General features: G+C 39.6%; 1 protein-coding gene across 16 annotated transcripts in view; it reads right to left on the bottom strand.

Annotated features, from left to right (window-relative positions):
- Positions 1-21,173: 21,173 nt before the first annotated feature.
- Positions 21,174-26,628, bottom strand: part of OSBPL6 (oxysterol binding protein like 6) — a 214,256-nt gene continuing 208,801 nt past the window's right edge. For all 16 annotated transcript variants that reach the window (XM_078451134.2, XM_060621942.3, XM_060621940.3 and 13 more), the window contains 4 exons: positions 26,035-26,179; positions 24,504-24,630; positions 23,193-23,315; positions 21,174-22,113 (listed from right to left, as the gene is read on the bottom strand). In XM_078451134.2, coding sequence (XP_078307260.2) covers positions 22,005-22,113; positions 23,193-23,315; positions 24,504-24,630; positions 26,035-26,179 — 504 coding nt within the window. In that variant the 3' untranslated portion in view covers positions 21,174-22,004. The remainder of the gene's footprint in view (positions 22,114-23,192; positions 23,316-24,503; positions 24,631-26,034; positions 26,180-26,628) is intronic.

The following is a 26,628-nucleotide window of genomic DNA, read 5'->3' on the forward strand; positions in this document are numbered from 1 at the left end:
ACACATTTGATGCCCAGAAGGGTCAGAAATGAAATGTTCTATGTGAAAGTAAAAGAAATACAGAAGACTGAACTAAGGGGGTAAATTTTAAAATTGTAGAGTAGGTGAAAAAAAATAAAGATAAGAAGCTAGAAATAAACTTTAACAGCTATTTAAAAAATTAAGCGGCTAAAACTCACAAACTAAGACAGTTTAATTAAGAAATCAAGAAGAAATATGAATCTACAAAGATACATTTAAAATATTAGAATACAAAAAGATAGAATTTAATGATTTAAGAAGGCTATCCTAGATTTTATGCACAATAAGAAACTGAGAGAAGTTGTTTTAGTAACTGACACTATTTCATTCAAGGTGAAATGCATCAGAAAGGATAAAGAGAAGCAAACTATACAAGTAAAAAGAGTAACTGATCAAGAAGATAATCTTAAAATCTTAAAATGATCATGAAATATATGTATAAACATATATAGAAAGCAACAGCTGATAAGGCAATAGAGAGAAATAGATAAATTAATTCTATTTGTAGTATAGCCCCCTTCTCGGAAACTCAAATAGAAAAATCAATTCATAATTGATAATATTAATATAATCACGATGAACGCAAACTAATAGAAATATCTAGACCTTTGCAGCCCAGAAAGGATATACATTTTTATTACATGTGAGACATTCACAAAAATCTTCTATGACCTAGATTACACACACACACACACACACACACACACACACAAACCCACCTCAATAAATTCCAAAGAATCAACATCATGCAAATTATTCTCTCTGACCATAATGAAGTAGAATTAGAAATCAACATCAGGTTGAGAGACAAATCTCACAAGTCTGGAAATTTTTAGTTTTTTTCAAGTTTATTTATTTTTGAGAGAGAGAGAGAGAAAGAGACAGAGCGTGAGCAGGGGAGGGGCAGAGAGAGAGGAAGACACAGAATCCAAGGCAGGTTCCAGGCTCTGAGATGGCAGCACAGAGCCCAACGTGGGGCTTGAACCCATGAACCGTGAGATCATGAGCTGAGCCGAAGTCGGATGCTCAACCGACTGAGCCACCAAGGCACCCCACAAGTCTGGAAATTTAAAAGTATAATATTCAGTTAAAGACAAAATTAGGAGAATAATCACAAAATATTTAGGACAGATGACATGAAAGTAACATGTGTGAAAATTTGTGCAACACAACAAGCAATACCTAAAGACCAATGTACAGCTCTAAGTATATTTTACTGAAGACATGAGACAGGGGCACCTGAGTGGCTCAGTTGGTTAGGTGTCCGACTTCAGTTCAGGTCATGATCTCACGGTTCGTGGGTTTGAGCCCCATATCGGGCTCTGTGCTGACAGCTCAGAGCCTGGAGCCCACTTCAGATTCTGTGTCTCCCTTGCTCTCTGCTTCTCCCCGGCTCACATTCTGTCTCTCTTTCTCAAAACTGAATAAACATTAAAAAAATTAAGAAAAAAGAAAATGCAAGAGAAATAAGCTAGGAAATAAGAGATTACAAAAGGCCAACACATTCGGCAAAGAAAACAAGGAGGGAAATAATAAGCATAAGGGCAAAAAAATCCATTAATAAAACCAAAAATATTGGAGATTATTAATGGAACCAAAGATAATCCTAATAGACCTCTGGCAGAATTTAAGAGAAAAGCCAACAAACCAACCCAGAGAGAGAAAATACATAGAAACAAAATGAATAATAAAAAGGGAGAAGTAATTATAGACACAGAAAATGTTAAGAAATAATAAACCAACATTATGAATGATGGTGCAGCAATAACCTTCAAAACCTGGATGAAATTGACAAATATGCAAAACATAAAGTCTCAGAAACCTGAATAGATTAATAACCATTAAATAAATTGAATTGAGAATGAAAACTTCAACAAAACAAAAACCCAGGCCTGAACAGTTTTAGAGATGAGTTCAATCAAATTTTCAAAGAAATAATTCCTATTTTATATGAATTATTCCAGAAAACAGAAGGAATGCAAACTGTGGGAACTACTATTAAATAACCTTGAAACCAAATCAAATAAGGACAGACTAAGAAAAGGTAGTAATAGACAATTTCTCTTATGAGCCCACGGGGCTAAAGATATTCAGTGAAAGTCATTTATATTGCTATGTTGTTTCATCTTAACAGATTTTTTTAATGTAATATAAATATATGGGCGCTATACTGAAAACCCAGTGAAAACACAGACCAATCTGCCTTGTTTTCTATTTTATCTGCAGCACCTGTAACAGAACCCAAGTTTATATGCCCAACATACTGTAAAACCAATCTCTGAGACATGGGGGATGCAGCAAGGAATGTGTTTATTTATGAAATGCAGCCTAACAAGTAGACGGGAGTGCAAGCCTCCCGGAAGAAGGAGAGTCAAGGAAATGCTGATTTTGCTCATCCTGGCTTCCTATCGGCCCACCATCCTGTCCTACCTTTCCTGACTTCTTCAGGCAGCTTTGATAGTACTCCTTCATCCTGATGCAATAGCACTGCTTGAAAAGCACAAGCTTACTTTGGCCATACCTTTATATCCATCTGTCCAGGTGTTTTAAAGGCAAAAGAGAAAAGGTCTGAGTAAGAAGTTGCAGCTGCACTTAGTATTCTTGTTAACCCTTCGGTTACCGGTTTCACACCTAGAACAGTTCCCGATGCTTTGTAAGCACACAATAAATACTGATAGAACGGAAAAGTGAATTCCTAAGGCCCACTTGTCTGTGTAGCATGAATTGATCCCATAGTCTTCAAACCTGTCTGTGGTAGGCAGGATAATCGCCACTCAAGGATGTCGACAGGCGCAAAGGGGAATTAAGGTTGCGCATGGAATCAGCTGTTACTCAGCTGATTTTAAAATAGGAAGATTATCCTGGATTATCTAGATGGGCCCGATGTAATCACAGGGGACTTAAAGAGGAAGGAGGCAGAAGAGAAAGAACTAGAGAGAGGTGGTTGCATAAAAAGGATTTGGCTTAATGTTGACGGCTGAAGATCGAAGAATGGGGCCATGAGCCAAGGAAAGAGGCCTGCCTCTAGAACCTGGAAATGGATCCTCCCCTAGAGGCTTCAGAAAGGAATGAACCCTGCTGACATGTTGTTTTTAGCACAGTGAGATCCTGTGGGACCTCTGATCTCCAAAGCTATAAGATAATAAACGTGTGTTGTTTTAAGCCACGAATTTTTGGTAATTTTTTTTCTAGCAGCAATGGAAAACTAAAACCCTTTCCTAATTGCCATCATTTACACTTAAAAATTTAGTTTCCTTTTATATCTATGATTTTCCTTCTTTTTGCTGCAGCCATATCCATACATATCATTTTAAAAATTCTATTTTCCTTCACTACTGCCCACATTTGTTTTCTTGTTGAAATCTTTTCTGCTGTGGAACTTGGGCAAGTGACTTAATTCTTTGAGCCTCTGTTTCTATAACTTCAGGTTAATGATACCTCCCGAGTATGTTGTTAGAACATTAGAGCTAATGTTTTAAAGTACCTGCTGCAGAGAAGATTTTTAACAATCATTAATATTATTCTATACATACTGAATGCTGTTATGGGGGAACATAGTTTGGAAGATGGAAAGATAAGGAAGCCTACTTCACATTATTGTGACAGGCCCTAAAATGGCTTTAGAAGAATTTCATAGTATTTAGTTTGAACACTTACACAAAAATTAGTTTTTATTCTGTGATCAGAGTCCAGATATTATTGGGGTTTGTTTTGTTTTGTTTTGTTTTGTTTTGTTTTGATGTAGGCTACGTGTTTGGGCTACTATATCAAAGTACCATAGGCTGGGTGGCCTATAAACAACAGATTTATTTTTCACAGTTCTAGAGGCTGGGAAGTCCAAGACCAAGATGCCAAGAGCCTGCTTCTTCATTGTAAAGTCACTAATCCCATTAGTGAGGGCTCCACGCTCCTGACCTAATCACCTCCCAGCAGCACCCCCCTCATATACCATCACTGGGGAATTGGTTTCAACGTATTAGGTAGAAGCTAGACACAGCAGTGGAAGGAATGCCCCAAGGCAGAGTTCCAAGTCCTTGAAGGGGAACGCTAGAGACATGAGCTGGAGGCCAGGATGGCCTAAAGTAAGCTCCACTTTAAAAGCCAGGGTGCTCACTATCTTGAACTTGTGGCTTCCAAGACCTTGGGCCTGACAGAGCAAGAGCTACAGGTGCAGCACATGCCCTCTCCTCTTTCACCTCTGCCCCAGGGTAGCCCCTAGACTCTTTGTAATGCATATGCATTGGGGAGCCTAGGTGGCTCAGTTGGTGGCTCCATTGGTGACTTTGGCTCAGGCCATGATCTCACCATCCCTGAGTTCAAGTCCTGCATTAGGCTCTGTGCCAACAGCTCAGAGCCTGGAGCCTGCTTTGGATTCTGTGTCTCCCTCTCTTTCTCTGCACCTCCCCTGCTTGTGTTCTGTCTCTGTCTCTCTCTCTCAAAAATAAAATAGAAAACGTTAAAAAAAATTTATAATGCATATGCATTGTGGATACACCCTGCTCTCCACTCTGCCCCATGGAGAAAGGTTTCCATGACAGTTTGGTAAGAACCTTGTCAGGTCAATCCCTCATTCCCAACCTGTGGGAGGAGTTTCCCAAATGATTGGAAAACAGCCTCCATTAGAGACCACTCCACTGGACCTCACAGTTCCTCCCAGACAACCTAGGGGCAAGTTACACTTGGTTGGCTTATTCTGAGCTCAGATCCCCATGTAAATCTTCTCGTGGAGAATCCAAGGACCAAGACCTCCATTCACACAAAGCAGACTCACCGGTAACAAACATGATTTTTGGGTGGGGGGGAGGCACAAACATCCAGTCTATGGCGCTACAAGATCACACAAGATGGGTCATCAAGGGGCACCTGGGTGACTCAGTCAAGTGACTCTTGATTTTGACTTAAGTACTAATCTCACGGTTCCAGGGTTCAAGCCCCAAATTGGGCTCCACACTAACAGTATGGAGCCTTCTTGGGATTCCATCTCTCTTCCTTTCCCTCTACCCCTCCCCTCCTCGTGCGCTCTCTCCTTCTCTCAAAATACATAAATAAACTTAAAAAAAAAAAAAAAGATGTGTCATCTATTTGTCTTTGTTAGGCCCTGGTATTGGGCACTTTACGGGATGTTTTTTCTTGGTCAATGGGGAAGTATGTTTCTCCTTTATAATCTTATGAAATAGGGGCGCCTGGGTGGCTCAGTCAGTTAAGTGTCTTATTTCAGTTCGGGTCATGATCTCACAGCTTGTGAGTTTGAGCCCCGTATCAGGCTCTGTGCTGACAGCTCGGAGCCTGGAGCCTGCTTTAGATTCTGTGTCTCCCTGTCTCTCTGCCCCCTCTCAAAAATAAATAAACATTAAAAAAATTTTTTTAAAGCTTATGAAACCACCCTGGTTACATGAACTTGAAAGAAGAGATCTTCCTTTAGTTTTCTTTCTAACTAGCCTTATGTGAGTTATTTTCAGAGCCAGGCAGCAAAAATATTTCTTCTAGAGGCAGTCATTCCAGTGGAAAATTTGAGATTTGAATCATAGGTGAAAGAACTAGATAAAGTTCTAGATATCACCTCCAAATTTGTCATTAAAAAAGTTGGGACTTCCTTAAGAGAGTTGGTATTTGAGGGGCACAGTAGGTTAAGTGTCCAACTTTGGCTCAGGTCATGATTTTTGTGGTTCTTGGGTTCAAGCCCCACACTGGGCTCTGTGCTGATAGCTCAGAACCTGGAGCCTGCTTTGGATTCTGTGTCTCCCTCTCTCTCTGCCCCTCCCCAACTCACACTCTGTCTCTCTCTCTCTCAAAAATAAAATAAACGTTACAATTTTTTTTTTTAAAAAAAGAGAGAATTGGTGGTTAATACAGATTGCACCCATAACGTTTACACGTTTCTAGACTCCAGTTTGGGGGAAGGGAGACCAATCTTTTTTCAAGGGAAGGAGTAAATCTTATGTCTGAGTTTGGAGGCAAAAACCTGCCACTACAAATTGGCCTTGGCTAGAAACAATGCTGTCGGTTGTGCCCTCACAGTGTGATATTGAGTGATATACAGGAAGAGAATCTGGGCTATACTTCATAGTTTACTGTCGGGTAAATGAGGCATTCTACATGCAGAATTATTGTTGGGAACTCTTCTCAGTAGGAAGCCATTACCAAGGCCCCAGTACCAAAGAGAAAGCATGTTGATTCTCTTTCCTTTGACAGCTAATAACTTGTAATAATCATTACATGGGCTACTTGGTCCTGCTGGGTCCCAGCTTGTGACCTTCTTTCTGATCAAAGTTACCCTCATGGGCAGGCTGTGGTTAAATAAACTCTTTAATCTCTGTCTCCGTGAAGTTCTGTTATGCTGGTCCAAGAGATTGAATTGGCAGTCTATAACTTCCTTCTTAAACACAAAAGTGCGATTTAAAAACAACTTTTTGGGGGCGCCTGGGTGGCGCAGTCGGTTAAGCGTCCGACTTCAGCCAGGTCACGATCTCACGGTCCGTGAGTTCGAGCCCCGCGTCAGGCTCTGGGCTGATGGCTCAGAGCCTGGAGCCTGTTTCCGATTCTGTGTCTCCCTCTCTCTCTGTCCCTCCCCCGTTCATGCTCTGTCTCTCTCTGTCCCAAAAATAAATAAACGTTGAAAAAAAAATTTAAAAAAATAAAAACAACTTTTTGCTTTGAAGTTTATTATAGATTCATGGGAAGTTGCAAAGACAATACAGAGAGGTTTCCTCTATTCACCCTGTGTCCCTAAATGGTTACATCTTACATAATTATAGTACCATCTGAAAACAAGGAAATTTAACAATGGTACAAGGTGTATATACATTTATGTCATTTTATTAGTTAAATTAAAAAAAAAATTAACGTTTATTTATTTTTGAGAGACAGAGACAGAACATGAGCGGGGAAGGGGCAGAGGGAGAGGGAGACAAAGAATCTGAAACAGGCTCCAGGCTCTGAGCTGTCGGCACAGAGCCCGATGCAGGGCTCAAACTCACGGACTGTGAGATCATGACCTGACCCAAAGTCGGACGCTTAACTGACTGAGCCACCCAGGGGTCCCTTATTATTTAAAATTTTTAAAATCGTGGTAAAATATACATAACATAAAATTTACCATCTTAACGATTTTTAGGTGTACAGTTCAGTAGTGTTAAGTGTATTCACATTGTTGTGCAACTAATTCCCAGAACTACTTCATCTTGCAAACTGAAACCTTATACCCATTAGACACCAACTCCTCATTCCTCCCTCTCCTCAGCCCCTAGCAACCACCCTTGTACTTTTTGTTTCTATGAACTTCACAGGGGCCTCATATATGTAGAATACATTATTTATCTTTTTGTGACTGTTTTAATTCACTTAGCATAATGTCCCCAAGTTTCATCCATGTTGTAGCGTATATCAGAATTTCTTTCCTTTTTAGGGCTGAATAACATTCCATTGTATGTATATGCAGCATTTTGTTGATCAACTCATTGATCAATGGACACTTGGGTTGCTTCTACCTTTTGGCTATTGTGAATAATGCTGCTATGAATATGGGCACACAAATATCTCTTTGGGACCTTGATTTCAATTATTTTGGGTGTTGTTAGAGGCTGAATTGTGTCCCCCTCAAGTTCATATGTTGAAGTTCTAACCCCCAGTATCTCAGAATATGACTGTACTTGAAGAGAAGGCCTTTTAACAGGTGACTAAGAAAAATGAGGCCATTAGGGTGAGCCCTAATCCAATCTGACTGGATTCCTTTTAGAAAGGAAATTTGGACACACTGAGAGACACCACAGGGGCATGAATATACAGAGAGACAAACATGTGAAGAAGCAGCAACAGGAGGACCATCTGTCGTCCAAGAAGAAAGGCCTCAGAAGAAACCAAACTCACCTCCACCTTGATCTTGGACTTCTAGCTTCCAGAACTGTAAGCAAATAAAATAAATTTCTGTTGTTTAAGACACCAGTCTGTGGTGTTTTGTTATGGCAGCCCCAGCAAACTTTTACAGGTATATACTCGGAAGTGGAATTGCTCGATCATATGATGATTCCATTTTATTTTTTTTAAGTAACGGTCATACTCTTTTCTATATCAGCTGCACCATTTATATTCCTACCAACAATGTACAAGGTTTCCAATTTCTCCACATCCCTGTTAACCTTTGTTATTTTCTGTTTTTATTTTTATTTGTGCTAGAGTAGCCATCTTAATAGATATGATGAGGCATCTTATTGTGGTCTTGATTTGTATTTCCCTAATTAGTGATGTTGAGCATCTTTTCATGTGCTTGTTGGCCATTTGTATACTTCTTTGGAAAAATGTCTATTCAAGTCCTTTGCCCATTTTAATCAGGTTGGTGTTTTTGTTGTTGTTGTCAGTTCCTTCCTTATTTTTTAAAAGTCCTTTTTTTAGACCTAAATCCTCAGAAAACCAAAGGCCATCAGGAAGAAAGGGTTTAAAGGAACCTAATTTTGGAAAGAGTGGGCAATACAGATACATAGGGTAACTATATAATTTATTGTCCAAACCAAGACATATTTGAAAAGGGGGTCCTAAAAGTTACAATTACATGTTTCATTGAAATTTTTATTTATTGACCAACAAATTCATTTTATTATATTGGTGGACGTATAAAATAGTTCTATTCAAAAACAATTTTAAAAAAGTAATCTTACCAGCCCAAGAAAATTGTGGTTGATATTTTTGTGCATTTACTTCCAGAATGTCTCTGTTTAATTTTTAAAATCATATTTGTCATTAAATTCTACGTGCATAGTTTATGCAGTCTTTTTTATTATAAAAAGTATTTCCTATGACATTAAAACTTGTAAAAATTTTTAAAATTTTCATTCAGAAAAAAATCTTTTTAAAAATAAAAACCTAGAGGGGCACCTGGGTGGCTCAGTCAGTTAAGTGTCTGACTTCGGCTTATGTCATGATCTCGTGGTCTGTGAGTTCGAGCCCCGCGTCAAGTTCTGTGCTGACAGCTCAGAGCCTGGAGCCTGTTTCAGATTCTGTGTCTCCCTCTCTCTCTCTGACCCTTCCCCACTCATGCTCTGTCTCTCTCTGTCTCAAAAATAAATAAACGTTAAAAAAAATTAAAAATAAAAACCCAGAAAAATTATAAACATTTTTTCTACAATAAAATATGTATCTAAATACTTTAAAATAAAACAAATTTAAAAATGTCTTCATATTGGTTATCTGCACATTAAAAATCCATCAGAATAATTATTTTTGGCATATATTTGTGTACATTAATCAGTTTCTTAAACATCTCTCTTTCTAAAATTGTGTCACTGGCATTTTCTGAAGTGTGTATTTTTTAGTATGGTCTCATAATTTTTTTTTCACTTAAAATTGCCTACAGTATTCTTTGAAGTTGCAGGTTATTTACGATTATTAACATCTTCAATTGCTTCTCTTTGATAGACCATAATATGTATATTTTATTTATTTATTTGGAGAGAGAAAGAGAGCCCACGTGAGTGGGGGAGGGTCAGAGAGAGTGAGAGAGAGAAGCCCAACAGAACCGCAGAGCCTGACGTGGGGCTCGAACCCACAAACTGTGAGATCATGACCTGAGCTGAAACCAAGAGTCAGATGCTTAACGGACTGAGCCACCCAGGCACCCCTTCAGGTACAATGTTCTTAACAACTAACTTTTAAGTCTATGCTGATGCCTCTTCAGCAGACTTAAACCTTCTGGGGTTTTGTTTTGTTTTGTTTTTTAACATTCTGGTTTTCATGTTGAAAGACTGAAAGTACAAACAGACAATGGCCAGACCACATATGACAATAGAGCTCTCACCCAGAACCTCTGCAGCCATTGGTTCAATCGTCCCAGAAGTGTCAGGACCTAGTCAATGGCTCCGGCTTCTGTATTTTTGTCTCAGTTTCCAACTGAGGACCAGAGAATGCCAAACATGCTTCCCAAGAGAAACAAGCTCTGCTTCTAGTGAGCCTGCTTCCATCTTGCCCGTGCCAACAGCTTTCCATCTAAGCATATCTGAGATTTCTTTCAATATAGCACTTTTCTACTCCCCTGTCTGCCTTTGAGTCAGTTCCTGCCAAACACAAGTGATGGTGGCTCCCTTGCTAAACCAAGTTCTGGATAAATGGCTTCTGTTCTCATTTGGATGGTCCTCATTTACTTCCACAATGTGGTCATTGATTTCATGATGGATGAAATCGCCCATGGTGGATGACAAATGTTGATAAACATTTTGTTCAAGTTATATATTTTTCATCAAATTTCCGGAAAAACAGAAAATCCTATTTCATGTTTTGACTCCTCACCGAGTCTCAGTGCCGAGCCCACATCGGGAGCCTGCTTGGGATTCTCTCTCTCTCTCTCTCTCTCTCCCTCTGCTTCTCTCCTCCGCTCATGCTCTCTCTGTTTTAGAGATAAAACAGAACAAGACAAAGTACAACACTGGTTTTCTAAGGCTCTTGCCTTGTTTAGATTTTTGCTAAGGGGAAAACATAAGAGGAAAAACCCACTATGTTGAAACATCAGTACTTTTGTTTCACTAACAAGGTATCAAAACAAAACCCACTTGTACTGGCAGAATTGTTCAGATTTCTGCTGCTGGTGATAGACAACAGATGCCACTTGCTTGACATGAACCACTCCTGGCTGTGGCCTCAGCACAGAACACACATTCCCTGTCAATTCTTGTTTGTGTAAGAATGCCGTCAATAGAGTGTACAGGCATACACTTGTTCCCAGGGAGTTTCCATACTATCTTTATATTCTCAGTTACGACGGCTTTATTTAAAATTCATACTGGCTCTTTGGTGATATTTTCCTTCTGCTCCCCGAGAGTGAGATTGATAGGGGGTGACCTTTTTATCTCAATTGGCTCATTAGGCAACAAGTTCATATGTCAATGAGAATAGAAAGTGAGTTTGTTTAGAGAGCAGGGCTGAGAGAAGCATTTTATAATTTACAAACTGGACTTCTCCAATTCACACGTTTTCTCCTTTCTTTCTTTTTTATTTTTTTATGTTTATTTATTTTTGAGACAAAGAGAAACAGAGCATGAGTGGGGGAGGGGCAGAGAGACAGGGAGACCCAGAATCCAAAGCAGGCTCCAGGTTCTGAACTGTCAGCCCAGGGCCCAATGTGGGGCTGGAACCCACCAACCGTGACGTCACGACCTGAGCTGAAGTCAGACGCTTAACTGACCAAGCCACCCAGGTGCCCTAGTTCTTCTTTCAAGTTAAGTATGTTAGAGGAGTCTGGTTCTCATACTGCTTTAATCCAGGATTTAATTGGGATGGGAGTTGGTTATTCCAAAGTCAGATCCATTTAGTACCAATTGAAACAGCTGAAGTTGTCCAGCCATTGTGCTGACCTGAGTCTAAATTTAGAATGATACCTTTAGTCACCCACTCTTTTAAATTTTTTGTTTAATGCTTTTTTATTTTTGAGAGAGAGAGAGAGGGAGAGCACGAGCAGGGGAGGGGCAGAGAGAGAGGGAGACATAGAGCCCGAAGCAGGCTCCAGGCTCCGAGCTGTCAACAGAGCCCTATGCAGGGCTCGAACCCACGCATCGCGAGATCATGACCTGAGCGAAGTCAGATGCTGAACTGACTGAGCCACCCAGGCGCCCCCTTTAGTCACCCACTGTTATTAAAGTAGTAGCCAGATGCAGTACAGTATGATGGAGAACCCAAAGAAAAGCCTAGAGGCAGGCCATTATTAAGGAATTGTCCCATTTAAAATGTGGTTTACTGTGTTCCCACTTTCTTTATCTTTAAAGGTGTATGCCTCACTGAATGAGTCTACCCAGGGATCGATGCTTGCTGATGACCCCCATCCCAGATGGTTACCTATTTGATTTTCCCATTTAATGAGCAGATTTAGTCACTTTTGTGGAAATGGAAAATCCTTTTCACAAAAAAGTTTTCAAACATACTTATTTGGTTTTAATGTAATAAAAAGAAATTTGAAGTTATTTTCTACAGAGACTTTCATTTTCTTCTGTCTGCAATCTCCAAGGGGAGCTGTATTCATCTATTCATTCATTCAATAAATATTTCTTGGGGCCCCTGGGTGGCTCAGTTTGCTAAGCAGCCGATTTCAGCTCAGATCATGATGTCACAGTTTGTGAGTTCAAGCCCCGCGTCAGGCTCTGTGCTGAAACCTCAGAGCCTGGGGCCTGCTTTGGATTCTGTGTCTCCCTCTCTCTCTCTGCTCTTCCCCAGCTTGTGCTCTCTCTCTCAAAAATAAAATAAACATTAAAAAATTAAAAAATATATATATTTCTTGCATACCTACAACATGCCAAGCACTGGTTTAGGTAAAGATGATAGATTTGTGAGAGAATCATTTTAGATGTCTCAACTCTAGCAACTATTAAATTCTATGTTATTTAGCGAGAGGTTTTTTACTTCCTCTGCATTTGCATTTTGCAACTCACCTCCTCCTGCTAGGTCAATCCATTGTGGTAGGATGAATAATGGCCCTCCAAAGATGTCTTCGTCCTAATCCCTGGAATCTGTGAATGTTACTTCATGTGACAAAAGAGATTTTGCAGATTGATTATATTAGAAATCTTAAAATGGGGAGATCATCCTGGATTATCTGGGAGCGCCCTAAATGTAATCACAGTTTTCTAATAAAAGCAAGGAGGGAGATTTGACTATGCAAAAGGAGAAGGCAGTGTGACTACAGAAGTAGAGATTAGAGAGGTGTGGCCATGAGTCAAGGAATGCAGACGGCCATCAGAAACTGGTAGAGACAAGGGACGGATTTCTCCCCTGCAGCCTCCAAAAGAAACCCACTCTGCCAATACCTTGATTTTAGCCCTGTAGGTCTCATTTTGGACTTCTGGCCCTCCAGAACTGTAAGGGAATAAATATCCATTGTTTTAAGCCACTAAGTTTATGGTAATTCATCAGAGCACCAATAGGAAATTCATACAGCTACAGGCCTACGGTTTTGAGAATTCATAATTGTAACTTATAGAAGTAGAGTTTAGGATGTCTCTAAAATCATAAGTGTTGTCCACAAATTAGCAGCTTTGCAAATTTCCCCCACTGGCTAGAAAAAAGAAAAATTCTCTCTTATGGTTCCCCCAAATCTATTGAGAAGACAGTATAATGTGAGATAGTACTTTGGAGATAGATAAGCTCTCTCAGAATTGTCAAATTTAAAGCATGGATAATAACACTCTCATAGATTTGTTGTCAGGATTTGTCCCAGATGCTAACAAATTAAAAATAAAGCGTCTAAATGAATAATCTAAGGGGTTCTAACAATGCTAGCTGTAGGCATTTTCATCAGTGTAGCTAGACTATTTGTGGAAAAACATCTTTTTCACTGAACAAAATAAGTTTAGAATGTTCCACTAAATATCATTAACTGTGTTTGGTAAGACTGTGAGGAATTTAGAAAATGAGTTTGAACTCTCGGGGCTGATCCTACAAACCTGAACATTGCTGATCTAAAAAGCCATGCTGGGAGAGCTCCCAGCCCTGCTGTCCTCCCATGCATTCAGATGCCCTGTAGCCGCCTAGTTAGGTGATCATTTGTATTTATCCCAATTTGCATCTAAATTTTGTACCCAGGAAGCTAAAAGTAAACCAAGAAATCACTACCTACAAACCAGCAATAGTGTATGTAACTGGGACTATGTGTACTCAGAAGAGGTTAATTCTCTGGCATGATATCATAGTTGGAGCAGGAAAGTGATGTTTATATAATCACAAACTATGCAACTAAAAGTCTCATCTACTGTGTCTCTTTGCTACTTATTTTCAATTTGTTTTCCTGTTGCTTTATTACATTCAGCAAGAGGAGGGGCATTTCTTTGGGATCTTGAGTTCTTATTTTCTCAGTCTTTCTCTCCCTCTCTTTTCCTCCCTCCATCTCTCCAAGCTAAGAGCTTCTGGTATGTACGGAGAAAAGGACACAAGGAAGAAAGATTTCTTCGTGCATTCCTGCCAACCACATGGATGTTTCTCAGTATAATCCTAGGAACCCATCCCCTGGAAATGCCGTGATGAGACCCTCACATCTCCTTGTTTGGACAGTGTCTGGATAAGGCACTACCCCGTGAACCTTCCACAGTGAACTGGGCTATTGAAACCCCAGGGCCTATCTGCTTAACATATTCTAGCAGGATTGAAATAGGCAGGCTGCCAATATTTTTAAGAAATTGATTTAGGGATTCTAGTGACCAAAGGTTTAGTATATTGCTTTGACACTGCCTCTGAAAATATTTCTTCCTCCACCTCTTGATAAGAAATTAGAGACTTGGAGGTCAAGAATGATAAATCTGCCTACAATGTGTATGAAGACTAAAAGCAAAATACACTGTCACTATTTGGCAGGGCTTTCAACAGTGACAGAAAGCATTCCCTATGAACACTCTCCTTCTGAGGGAAGACATTTGGATGAGGAAAAGCTAATCCCTAGTGGCTTTCTCAAGAGGCCGGCAATGGAAAAAACGAATCTGTGAGATCTTGAGTTCCTTGCAACCTTTAAGAACCATATATAGTTTTACTTCTATAAGCTAGAAACAAAATAGAAACCTGAAACCAGCTCTCTAAATCTTCATATAAATAAGCTCAAAATTCAGGGAGAAATCCTTTGTTCCAGAATTTGATTTGAAAACAGTTTCTACATTGTTACCACATGAAAAAAGCTAGAAATGGAAGTCAGAGTAAGTATTCAATTTTCTTTATATCCAACTTGAAATCTCCTCCTGGAGATACAGATATTTACGCCTTTTGTGAGAAGGTCATTAGAATGTATTGCACACAAAACTCAAGTCTCTTTATGCAGTTTAAAATTTATTCAGTTTCCTGTGCTCTTACAAATGTAACATTCTGGTATACAACATTCATTGAAGAGGCACAATTCTTATTTTGAGGTGGCACAGATTAGACAATATTCTTCAGTGAGTAATTACTTGTTCATTAGGAAATTGAACTACAAGCTATTCTGTAGAAAGTTGCTTGAAAGTCTATCCCTCATATAAGATAAAATTTAATTTTTCTATCTCAAAATGACCGTATGCCAACTAACAATATGACTATGGCCTTTACATGTCCAATTATAAGCAGAGTAATTTCACAGTGGAGGTTTTTCAAGTGAAACATTTAAAAATATATTATTTTCAGGGAAGAAGCTGACATGGAGGAAGAATTTGCTGCTCTACGTCGCTAGGAAAATCTGTTAGGTAATCAGGAGCGTGCTTTACCACAGAATTTCCTTGCGGCTTCCACCAGCCAGGAGCATACCATCAGCCTAATTTTACAACTTCCCTTAGAGGCATAAGCCAGGTCTAAGAGGGAAATGGAAGGTGAGTAGGAGAGGTTGAGCCATGGCTTTGAAGGGTGAAGTTCTGGTTATCCGGGCTGGCTAGAATGCTTCAAGAATACCCTTTGATGGTCTCTGGTTTAACATAGTCTCATCTTTCACGTTTCACGGTTCTGTCCTCCCTCCTCCCCACTTCCATATCACAGCACTGGCCTTGGGACAGAAGTCATCAAAGTGACAAAAAGCCACACATGACAGAGTCACAAGTCACCAAGCTCTAGTTGGTTTTCATTCCTCCAACTAGATTTTCTTATTGCGTCCCAAACGTCACTATGAGACAACAAACAAGATCCTGAGATTGGAGCAGGGACCAGGGAGTGGGGGGTTAGGCCAGCCCATGCTCATGGAGCTTTCCCATCTGCCTCAGAATTCCCTGGGGGCCAAAGGTGGTTGGTGAAATACAGATTCTTGGTCCATACTCTAGCTCTTTGGACTCAGAATCTTCAGAGGGAAGCTCAGAAATCTGTGTGTAAACATCCAAGGCGATAACTTGGCCTCCGGGGATCCATCCACACACCCCCAAGGAGCATGACCCTTGCGTCACTTAGGGAGCCTAATTTTCTTTCTCAGTTTCCATTTCTCTTCTTTTCATTCTTGACTCCTCATTAGCACTTAATGTCAAGCATGCTGTATTTGATAGTCTCTGGAACAGTTTTCTATTTTTGAGCAACAGGCTTTGAGGGGCAGGAAATCAGGAATAAGCTTTCAACTTGCAGGGCTGTCAATGGCAGGAAGCTCCCTGGACTGCAGCTACTTCATTTCCATGTCTTTTTCAGAGTTTAACAACCTTATCTCCAGATGGGGAGTGTGTGCATTAGAAAGGATGGAAAGGCAGCCTTCTTGAACACTGGAGCTTTCAAATGTTTGCTACTCAAAAGTGGGGCTAAGGTGGCAAATAATAAATGAATCAGCAAAGGCTACTTCCTTCATCATCATTATCAAGATGCCATCATTTCAAGAGCAGTCATTCTAGATTCCCATGGCTTTGTCGGGGAGTCGTTCCTTATAAACAAGAGGAAAATGCTTCCCACAGTACTGCCAACAACTTCGGTGTTACCATTATTTTGGCCCCCTCTCTGAAGATGGAAATGAATTTAGTAACTTACATTGCTATTTTGAAATGAAAGATAGTTAATTGTCTTCCCTTTAAAATCTAGAATTTCTACTGGGCTACTGACCTAGAACTTAAGATCTTTTGTAACGTGTTACTGTTTGATGTTGGATCCTGGGGTAGTGGCATGGGAGGAGTTTGGAGGCACACATCTCCCCATGTGCACCACAGCCTTCTAGAAAAGTCTCAGATGCAATAAATACAAGAAAATATCCGGGTTTTAAGAAGTAATGGAAGCAGAACAATGATTTCCTTGGAGTGGTGGATGGGGAGGAGCAGGAGAGGGATTATCAAGGGGCAGCGCAAAGGTTTGATGGTGATGGATCTCATTGTCATGATCGTGGTGAAGGTGTGACGTGTACATATACATCAAATGTATCAAATTACTTGTTCATGTATGTAAAGTTTATGTCAGTGACACCTCAATAAGCTTGAAATGATTGAAGGAAGTTTCCAGCAATCACACCATTTCTCAAAGAACTAACTAGATGAGGATAACTAGAGGGTGTGGGGAAGTTGGTGCCTAAAATAAAATGGTTTTAGGGGCGCCTGGGTGGCTCAGTCGGTTAAGCGGCCGACTTCGGTCCGTGAGTTCGAGCCCCGTGTCGGGCTCTGTGCTGACAGCTCAGAGCCCGGAGCCTGTTTCAGATTCTGTGTCTCCCTCTCTCTGACCCTCCCCCGTTCATGCTCTGTCTCTCTCTGTCTCAAAAAAAAAAAAAAACAACAAACAAAAAAACACGTTAAAAATAATAATGGTTTTAGCATTCTTCTCTAACAGTATTAAGTTGTTGCTTATCTTATTGAACTTAAAGGAAGAAGAAACAGGTGAACTCAAATAGAATTATGCCTCATTTTCTGAAAACTCAACATTCCTCTCATCACAATAGCCTTAGTTTATATTTAGAAAGAAAGTATAATAGAAAAAAATTGCAGAAAATAAAGACATTCTTGTTTTATGGTTTTTTCCCCTATCAATCTGAAGATGCCAAGGAAACTAATACTATGGAATTACGGGGCAATTTTTAATCCACAAACATTCAATAGTGTTCCACAGAGGCTAAATACAGGGGTTTCAGGATTGATATATTACCCTGCAATTGTGCATACATATTGCATATTTTCCCCATACTCGGTTGACACAGTGCAAAAGAATAGACATGTGTATCCCTGTCCCTCACTATGTCAGGATGAGAAGGAAGAAAAAAAATGAGAGTGGTTTTAGGAAACAGAAAGATGCATGTAACAGACAGGTAACTATCATCTGTAAGTTGCCTTAATCATGGGGCTTTGTTTGCTTCAAATGTTGGGCGTCCTATTTCATCCCAATGATTTTTAAAGAACTCCTTTTTAGATCTCATTTGGAAGGAATTAAAACTAACCCCTTAAACAATTTACCATTTAATAGCGAAGGCTGCAAGAAAGGTCTTATGATTCAGTCACATAGGTATGTTCTCACATGAGTATGCAAGGTATGTTCTCAGTTATGTATTAAAGCTAAACAAAGTCAGGTTTAACAGAATGATTCATGCAATGTACAATTTAAATGTATCAACTTTACAAAATAAATTCAGTGAAAACTTATAGGATTTAATCCTGTTTTGATAAGCAGTATTTCTACATGACTGGGAAGTCTTGAAAACAAACAACCCCCAACAAAATTTAGCTTAATCTTAGCTCCAATTACATTTTTTCCATCTTCCCCCCAAAAGAACATTTCTAGAGCACAAAATAGATTCATAATTGTTTAATTAGATACATTATATATATCCTGGACAGAATGGCTCCCATAGAAATAAACTAGTATTTTGTACACAAACTCTATTTACTGTGCCACATTCATTATATAACAACTTGAGCCAAGTGCAAACATTTATTACACCCTCTGGTGTGTGAGGAGCTCTACTCCCACAAACACTTCATTATCTAGGATGATAGGGAACAAGATTAGACAAGATGGATAATTAATTTCTGTAATAACAAATTTTTACATTAGTATTATAAAGTCATCTCCAGCCACAGCTGTAACCAGAACTAAGCAAACCGTTGATCAGTTTCTTCTTTAACCCCTGCCCTCCAAGTGCTCTTTGGGGCAGGAGCTAATGATTGATTAGTGGGACTGCTGAAAGGCACGGGGACCAGAATAATAAAGAGGAACAAAAGGTTTGGAAAATCAACAACCAGGCATCCTGTGTATTGACGACCCCTTGGTACCTCTTACTCAGAAAATAGATTTGGTAGTTTTTATGTCACATATAAATTGATAAGTAATATTAAAAGGTATCTTAAATGAGTTTTATTTTTACAACTGCCTGGAAATCATGCGGTATTTTTAAGTAACCCATGAAAAACAATGACTTAATTAAAAAAAAAAAAAAAAACAGTAACAGCAAAATCTGAGAGTAAATTTGCACCCTGGGTGGCAGCATATGGGAGCAAAATAATTAGTTTCTAGTCGGCCTCTGAGTGCTGGCGTGTGCCATTGATCTGTTCAGTCTAGCCGCATCCACAGGACCATCATCACTTATTACTGCTTTCCTTAATGACCAGCTCAAAAAGATGAAGCAGCTTATGAATAAATCGCAGGGGAGGTATAAAGATATATTAAGTCTTCCTCTATTTTAGATTGTTTTAGGGAAAAACAAATAAGAAAAGTACCCTTGAAACACAAAAGGTTTATATAAAATTCTAAGAAATAAGTCAGGTTACATCAGGAATGATCTAATATTTATTCTCTCCTTTTGCATTTTAAACTAGTCTCAAAAGCCCCAAATTATGCAGATGAAAATTCCAGACTGAATGTATCTCACAATTCTAAAACCATGGTATTAGTAAAAAGTAAAAAAAAAAAAAAGTGGGGGCGGGGGGAGTGAGGCCATTACATCAGCATGAACATTTAATAGGGAGATTTGTGAATGAGGCATTACAGGAATATTAACTGAAATTGAATTGATCACTTGAATTGGGAGTTTAAGGATATCTGAATCTCCAAAGAGATTCTCAATGCAAGGTGTTATTATACATTGTAGTGCTTTTCAGGTTAGCTCTGATGAACATTTACCTATCTGATTTGTAGCCTGAACTTATTATCTAGTGAAGGTCCTCTCTGGTGGTTATTCTTCTTCTCAGTTACAGCCTGAATGCTAGGTTACAGCAGTCACTTCCCTGGTGGGTCCTGAGTCCTCTTGCAGCTGCGTGAACGGATACATCCACAGTCACACCTCGTTTTCCTACTTCTCTATTTGCAGTGTATTTGCTTTGCAGAATTCTCTCCTTATTTTTAGGCTAAATATTTTGAGACTATTCAGGAAAGTGCTAGTAAGTACAGACCAGAACCACTTTAAATGGTATTTAAAGCTTTACCAACTGTGGGTGAACAGACTCCTATGGGGAAGACAACCGAATTCTAATTACGTTTTAATTAAAATGAAAGGCATGTAGCTCGGGATGTTGATAAAAAGACGTCAAGATGAATGCATAGCAAAAGAATCAATAACAAGGGAAGAATTTTACTATCTCGAGGCAAGCCACCTATAGATTTAAAATGGGAATGAAAGGCATTGAGAATCCTAGGGAGGGTGTTGCTTCAGTGGGATGCATACATCTGGTGATGGATTAGGGAGTTTACTTGAGAAGGAAATTACACTTTTTATGTTTATTTATTTTTTGAGAGAGAGAGCGCATGCGCACAAGTTGGGGAGGGGCAGAGAAAGGGAAACAAACTGAAGCAGGCTCCAGGTTCTGAGCTGTCAGCATAGAGCCCTACACGGGGTTCGAACTCATGGACCGCGAGATCATGACCTGAGCCGAAGTATGACCTGGCTCATAACCAGCTGAGCCACCCAGGCGCCCTTGAGAAGGAAATTTCACTTAAAACCATAGGGTACACAGGATACAGGCACTCAGATGGAAGGAGGGATTTCAGAACTAAAACACGGCTCCACCTAGTGGAGACTCCAGAGTGTTTCCTTCTGTTCTCCGTGGCAGTTCTGGTTTGAGAGTGGATTATGGAGAATGCTCTGCTGAGGAGAAAGAACACTACAATCAATACCTCATAACAAAATGTAAAATGTCAATAACCTTGTTGTCAGAGTTTAAAGTAATACTTAAAATCCGATGGTAAGACTCTAAGAATAAAATATATGTAATTTTATAATTCTCTAGGAAAATCTCTAAAGAGATTTTTTTTTTTTAAACATACAGGCATTTATATAGTCATCTACGTGCAGAAACTCAGGAACACTGATGCAAGTTTCTTACAAAAGCCTCTGAATACTGGAAAAAAACCCAAATCCTGAAGTATGCAAAGCGAATTTCTGCCCCTCCCTCCTCCCTCCCCCGCCCTCTTGTTGGGAAGGATAAACTCTTGAGCTTGTTTTCTATCTCTGCCAAAGGCAAGATAGATGCCTAATATGTCATTATGTATTACACAGAATCACTGGATGAAAATATAAAGTATGATTTTGCATAGAACTCATTGAAACAATGCAACTAAGCCCCTAGTATTCTTGCTTCTGTTCCCAGCAGGTTTCCACTCGGTGCCAATGGGCTGGGCACAAGCTCGACATGGGGGTTACATTGTGCTCCACTCAGAAACAGTTTATGTTTACAGTAACTCCTAAGCCCACACAAAATGCCACATGCTTTTTGTTATTTCCTTCTAGGGTTTTAACACTGATGCCAAGTGTTCAAATCAAATACAGATATTGCCAAATAACAGGGCACACTGTGAGGTTAGGTCGAAGAGGGTTTATTATCGGGTGGCAGGACAGGAACTTGACGAGCAATGTGAATACAGAGATCTACTGAGCACACCTTTTCCTTCTTGCCCTTCGGATATATGATACAGTAGCCGACAGATCAAAGTAAAGCATGTGTCGTTTACTTTGCAAAAATCCATGTGTTAGTCTCCTAATTGTTCTGATCCCAGAAAGTGAATCATGCCATGATTCAAAAGAGCTGTCCTTCACATAAACCTAGGAGCACACATTTAAAAAATGATTTATTGTACATCTTTGCATTTCTTAAGGCATGAACAATGGCGTACAGATGGAACAGGTTCTGAGAAGTATCACATCTTTTTTGACAAGGTCAGCACAAGTACACCACATCAAATAGACACACTCGAAGTCTGAGCTGACCAGCTGCCATGGCCCGGGAGCTTCTCTGAGGACGGGATGGTGCTTCCAGACAAAGGACCAAACGCGTGGTTTAGACGTCATGTTGCTTTTAACTCTCTGGATCAGCTTTAAGCACCAGTTACAGTTTGTTTTCTTCACAGACACTTCAGACTTTGGATTTTATATTCTGCTCCTTTTTTTCTGCTTTTCAAGGAGGGCGTGGATGTTTTTTAAGGGATATGGTTGCAGCAAAACAGAAAGGATCCAAAAGTGGTTAGGGGCCTTGTCTAATGCACTTCTGAAAGTCCATTATAAAGATGAATAGAAAAGCAAATGGTCGGTTTTCAGTCGACCCAGAAACCACGCGGAGCTCTAGGAAACATAATTGTGCATAGTTATTTATTCATTCAGAGCGTGATATGTTGGCTAGCTCTACATTCCCAGTTTACCAAAGAACAGGACTGTCTACTTTGCTAAACCCAGGGTCCTTTCGCAGCTCCCAGTAGGTATCATTAGAAACCCAGGCTTCTCTTTGATTGGCATCAATAACTTTTCTGTGGAAATATAAAAACCGACATTAGACTCCACTCACATCAAGATGACCTGGTAATTGGACCCTCTCCCGTAGATGAGATGTGTATGTATAAGCGGTACTTCGTGAGCCAGTTAGTTTCCTATCTGCTTATTGATGGCTTGACTATTTTTGACCAAAAAGAAACTCATTTATATTTGTTCCTCTTGTTTGGTTGAAATGGAAGTGGATGGGGTCCTGGGGAGAGGGGTTAAGGGCATGAATAAATCACTTCCAGGCAAGGCTAGAAAGTGAACAGTGCCTAAAAAAGCACGTGCAGGTACTGTACTAAGAGCTTCAGGTCCCACACAAGAACAGTCTGTGCTTCACTTGTGGGGAAAAGTATACAACCACAGTAGCTCCATGAGCCTCGGCAAGGCTCACGCCCAGAGTGCACCTTCGACACTCTGGGTGCACTCCTCCCCAGAACAGCCATGCAGGGCATGGCTGCATTCCTCCCCAGAACAGTCACAAGATGGCACCTTGAAAGCATATGAGCTTATTCTGGGCTGATAACGGCCTGGCTCTGGAGGGCCACAGACGGATTTGGAAAATACAGCTTACTCTGTGTGATGTCTACATGATCCTGCAAATAATCCTGTAATAATCACCCGTGAACACACCATAGAAAGGCCAAATCTGAATGACATAAGCCCCGTATGATAGAAATAAAATGAAATACTAATGAAGCCAGGATGCCCTTGAGGGCAGTGGGGGTCCCATCGTGGACCCAAGTGAGGGGGTGGAAGCAAGGTTCCACCATTCCAAATGGTGTAGTTGAAGGACAAACAGCATTTTTGTACAAGACTCTCAGCCTTTTTGCTGCCCACGAAAAGAAAAGAGCTGTTGAGGAGAGTTTATTTTTATGGTTCCAAACTGTTCACAAGTGCAAAATCTGGCTCAATATTTTCACTACCGAAACCAAAGTGACCAAAATCAGTTTGATCTGAAGTTCCCTGGACATTAAACTATCTCTCACTTTCTTTTTTTCACCTGGAGTTTCTCACTGCTTGTGGCAATCATTTGCAAAGTGTGCACCTGTTGGGGAATGAACCGACTTACTTAAAAAATTTTGGTATATGTTCAAGGTTGTTTTCTTCCATGTAGCGCCTGCGTGATCTCTGCAGCTCCTCTACTCTTTGCTTCTCTGCTGCTGCAGCTTCTAAATTTCCTTCTTCCAAAAACCTAAGCAGAACACAGTTATCTCTTTAATATTGTATCCTCTTTTCTGAGAAAAAAAAAAAAAGTGTCATTTTGTATAAGATTACCTTCTGGCTGCTGAGGATATAACATGGTGAACAGTCATGTCCCCTGGCTCCTGCCCCAGGCCACACTACCTCTGTCTGACCGCCCACCAATTAACATTACTTGCTGTGGATGCCAACTGAAGTATCGCATACAGCAATGTAAAGCTAGGAATGAAAGGTGAGTAGTTTGGCCTTGAAGACTTTTCTGTGCTCTCTCCGGCTTAGGACAACATGAAGTACCAGATGTACTCTTTCTCCATATTATCCAAAAAACACGTGCTAACGCCCACAGGAAGGATGGTAGCTGGCTGCTCTCCATTTACTTTTAGAGCAGAATGAGAGGGAAGGAGTGTCCCTGTCTTATTGATGAGAGTAAAACTGATGAAAAAAGAAAAGATAATAGTAGAGGAAATCACAAAAGGCCACAGAAAGGAAAGGAGTCATAAGTGAGGGAATATTGGAATAGAATCGAAAAGAAAAAGCAGACCCAATGGCAACTTACAAAACCTGTCTTTAAATTTCAAAATGAAGCAAACTTCAATATGATGCACACAGAAAGAGTGTTGATGAGTGTGAATGTCAAACAGTGAGACTTCATGTTCTAGAGAGGGGGGTGGAATACAAGAGAATTGAATAGTAGGACATTCAATACTGGGTACTGTATTTTGAGTATATCTCATACCCTGTGGGGTCAAAACCATGCTGGGTAAACACGAGACTTTGACTCAAAGCATTTCTGTAGCTTATCTTCTTATTCCTCAGGTTAAAACATACTCCATGTTAAAGAGTAGCAGAAACAAAGAGGTAAAAACACTGGAGGAGGTTTTAGTGGAGACAGAGTTCGTGAATTTGCATACTTTTGGTGTCTTGGGGGCTGGGGGTGGAAACCTTTTGTTAAAAACTGTTATCTTCTTTGGGAACCTTTTTGTTGTGCTAAGTATCTGTTATGATCACCCATGAATATCATGCTGGCTAGGGTAGAAGACTCAACTCTTGCAGGGCGAATGAGGGAATGAGTGAATGATTCAATTAATAAAAGATAGTGGTGAAAATAAGCCTTGATGACATCTATAGTGCCGCCGTGCCATGATCTAGCGTCCATTTCAAATATCAATGCCATGCTCACCTCTGATCTGGCCGGAATCGGGCGTCTGTTGGTGGAAGGAGATCTTTCAGCACAGGATCTAACTCATTGAGCTCAATAGCAAACCTTGTGAAACCATAGTAGAGTTCATAGTTGGTTGGCATGGAACCTGGAACGATGCCAATAAACCACTGTGAGTGGCAAAGAGGAAGAAGCTTGCAGAAGCTGACTTCTTAACCCACGTGCTTAATTAATACCCACACTAATACTAAATTTATAGTCATAAATATCAGATTAAGATTTTTCTTAAGTGCATTAACTTGGCTGTATTTTGCTAGATAGGAAACATTTTGTTAATTATCAGAACTGGTAGATTTATATATTTAATAAAATACAGTCTTTAACATAAAACTATGTACATATAATAGTCTTCACTAGCTAAACTATACCATGATTCTCCCTCAAATATTCAATTGGGTAACTAAATGCCAGGGTGATTAACTATGAACATTAAGACTTCACGAGAAACACTTGACAATTTACTTCCTTTTGGAAAAAGAAAAAGGCACAGGTCTACGTTAGTATTTATTGGCACTTTTTAACTAAACTCAAAGTCAGGATCTTTGTCTGCTTTGCTCGTTGATGTATTCCAAACTCTTAAAGTTTGATGCATAGTCACTACTCAATAAATAGCAGCTGATTGAATGAACTGACCACTCTACTAACAGGAAATTTAAATACTCATTGGGGCTTCTTAGAAAACCAACAACTAATTTTAAAGTTAGGAGTAACTGACAAAATTCCAGTGAAAATAAATGTCAGGTGGACACTTATTCCATTTACACTTGATATTCAAGTATTGCTAGTGTATTACCAGAACTCTCTTGATGTCTTTTTGTTAAATGTCAACATAATGCAGCTTTTTGCCGCTCAAGTAAGATCACTTACTCTGGTTAAGTTATTGAATTTGTGGATTATAGATGTTTGCAGGCTTTCCCTTGTTTTATTAGAACAGAGAATAAATAAGGACTTTAGTTTGTACAGTTCAATTATCTGAATTCTTTAATAAATACACCTAGCTTTTGAATGTGGGCATTACATTTAAAATGACTTTACATGAAGCCTAATCTCTGACCACACATCTGATTTGGCTTAAATTTTATAATTCCTTATTATCAAATGTTGGGATTTACCTAATTTATATGTTAGGTAAAAATATGTAACTATACTTGTCTTAAGCATCTACGGTTTTCTTTACGGTTTGTTTGTTTATGTGTTTAGAGAGCGATCGAGCATGGGGGAGGGGCAGAGACAGAGAGAGGGAAAAAGAGAATCCCAGGCAGGCTCTGAGCTGTCAGTGCAGAGCCTGACACAGGGCTCGATCCCACATATGGTGAGATCATGACCTGAGCCGAATCCAAGAGTCAGACGCTTAACTGACTGAGCCACCCAGGCCCACCAAGCATCTACGTTTTTAATCTCACTATTAAAGAAAACAAACATGAGGGGAACTTCATGAGACATGACATTCCCAAGGTGCCCTCCTAAAGCAAGACACCCATACCCCTCTCACCTGGTCTCCAGATGCACTTGGCAGAAGGGGCCACGCCACAGAAGAGCCCTTCATGCCACTTCCCAAATAGCCGGTGCACCACCTTCCCCTCCTGATCCATTACAACCCCCTGGACTTCATTCACATTAGAATTCCAATAATTCACCTGGAAAAACCAAACTCAATTAAAACATCTGATCTCTTTAATAACACCAATCCCTATAATTTCCATAAGGAAAATTTTCTTAACTTTGAAGTTACTCATTCAAATCACTTCCAGAAATCTACCTCAAAATGTTTTATATGAAAGTTTGGCTTTCTAAGTGTTAGTTGGCTTAACTTTATTTTTTTAAATTTTTTAAATGAAATTTGAGTAATCAGTTTTTACCTGTATGGCTAGTACATTATCTTGATTACTTCCAAGCTATGGGGATAGTCTTTTTTTTTCTTTTTATGAACTTTATGGACTTGCCACTCACCATTGAGATTATAATCGATCTCAAATTAGTTGTATGTGGTGTGATGTGGGAATATGAGTTTATTATTTTCTAATTTTTAATTATGTTTTTAATTAAATTCCAGTTAGCTAACCTATATGTAATATTCGTTTCAGGT

This window comes from Panthera onca, chromosome C1 (genome assembly GCF_046562875.1).
Source record: "Panthera onca isolate mPanOnc1 chromosome C1, mPanOnc1 haplotype 2, whole genome shotgun sequence".
Lineage (NCBI taxonomy): Eukaryota > Metazoa > Chordata > Mammalia > Carnivora > Felidae > Panthera > Panthera onca.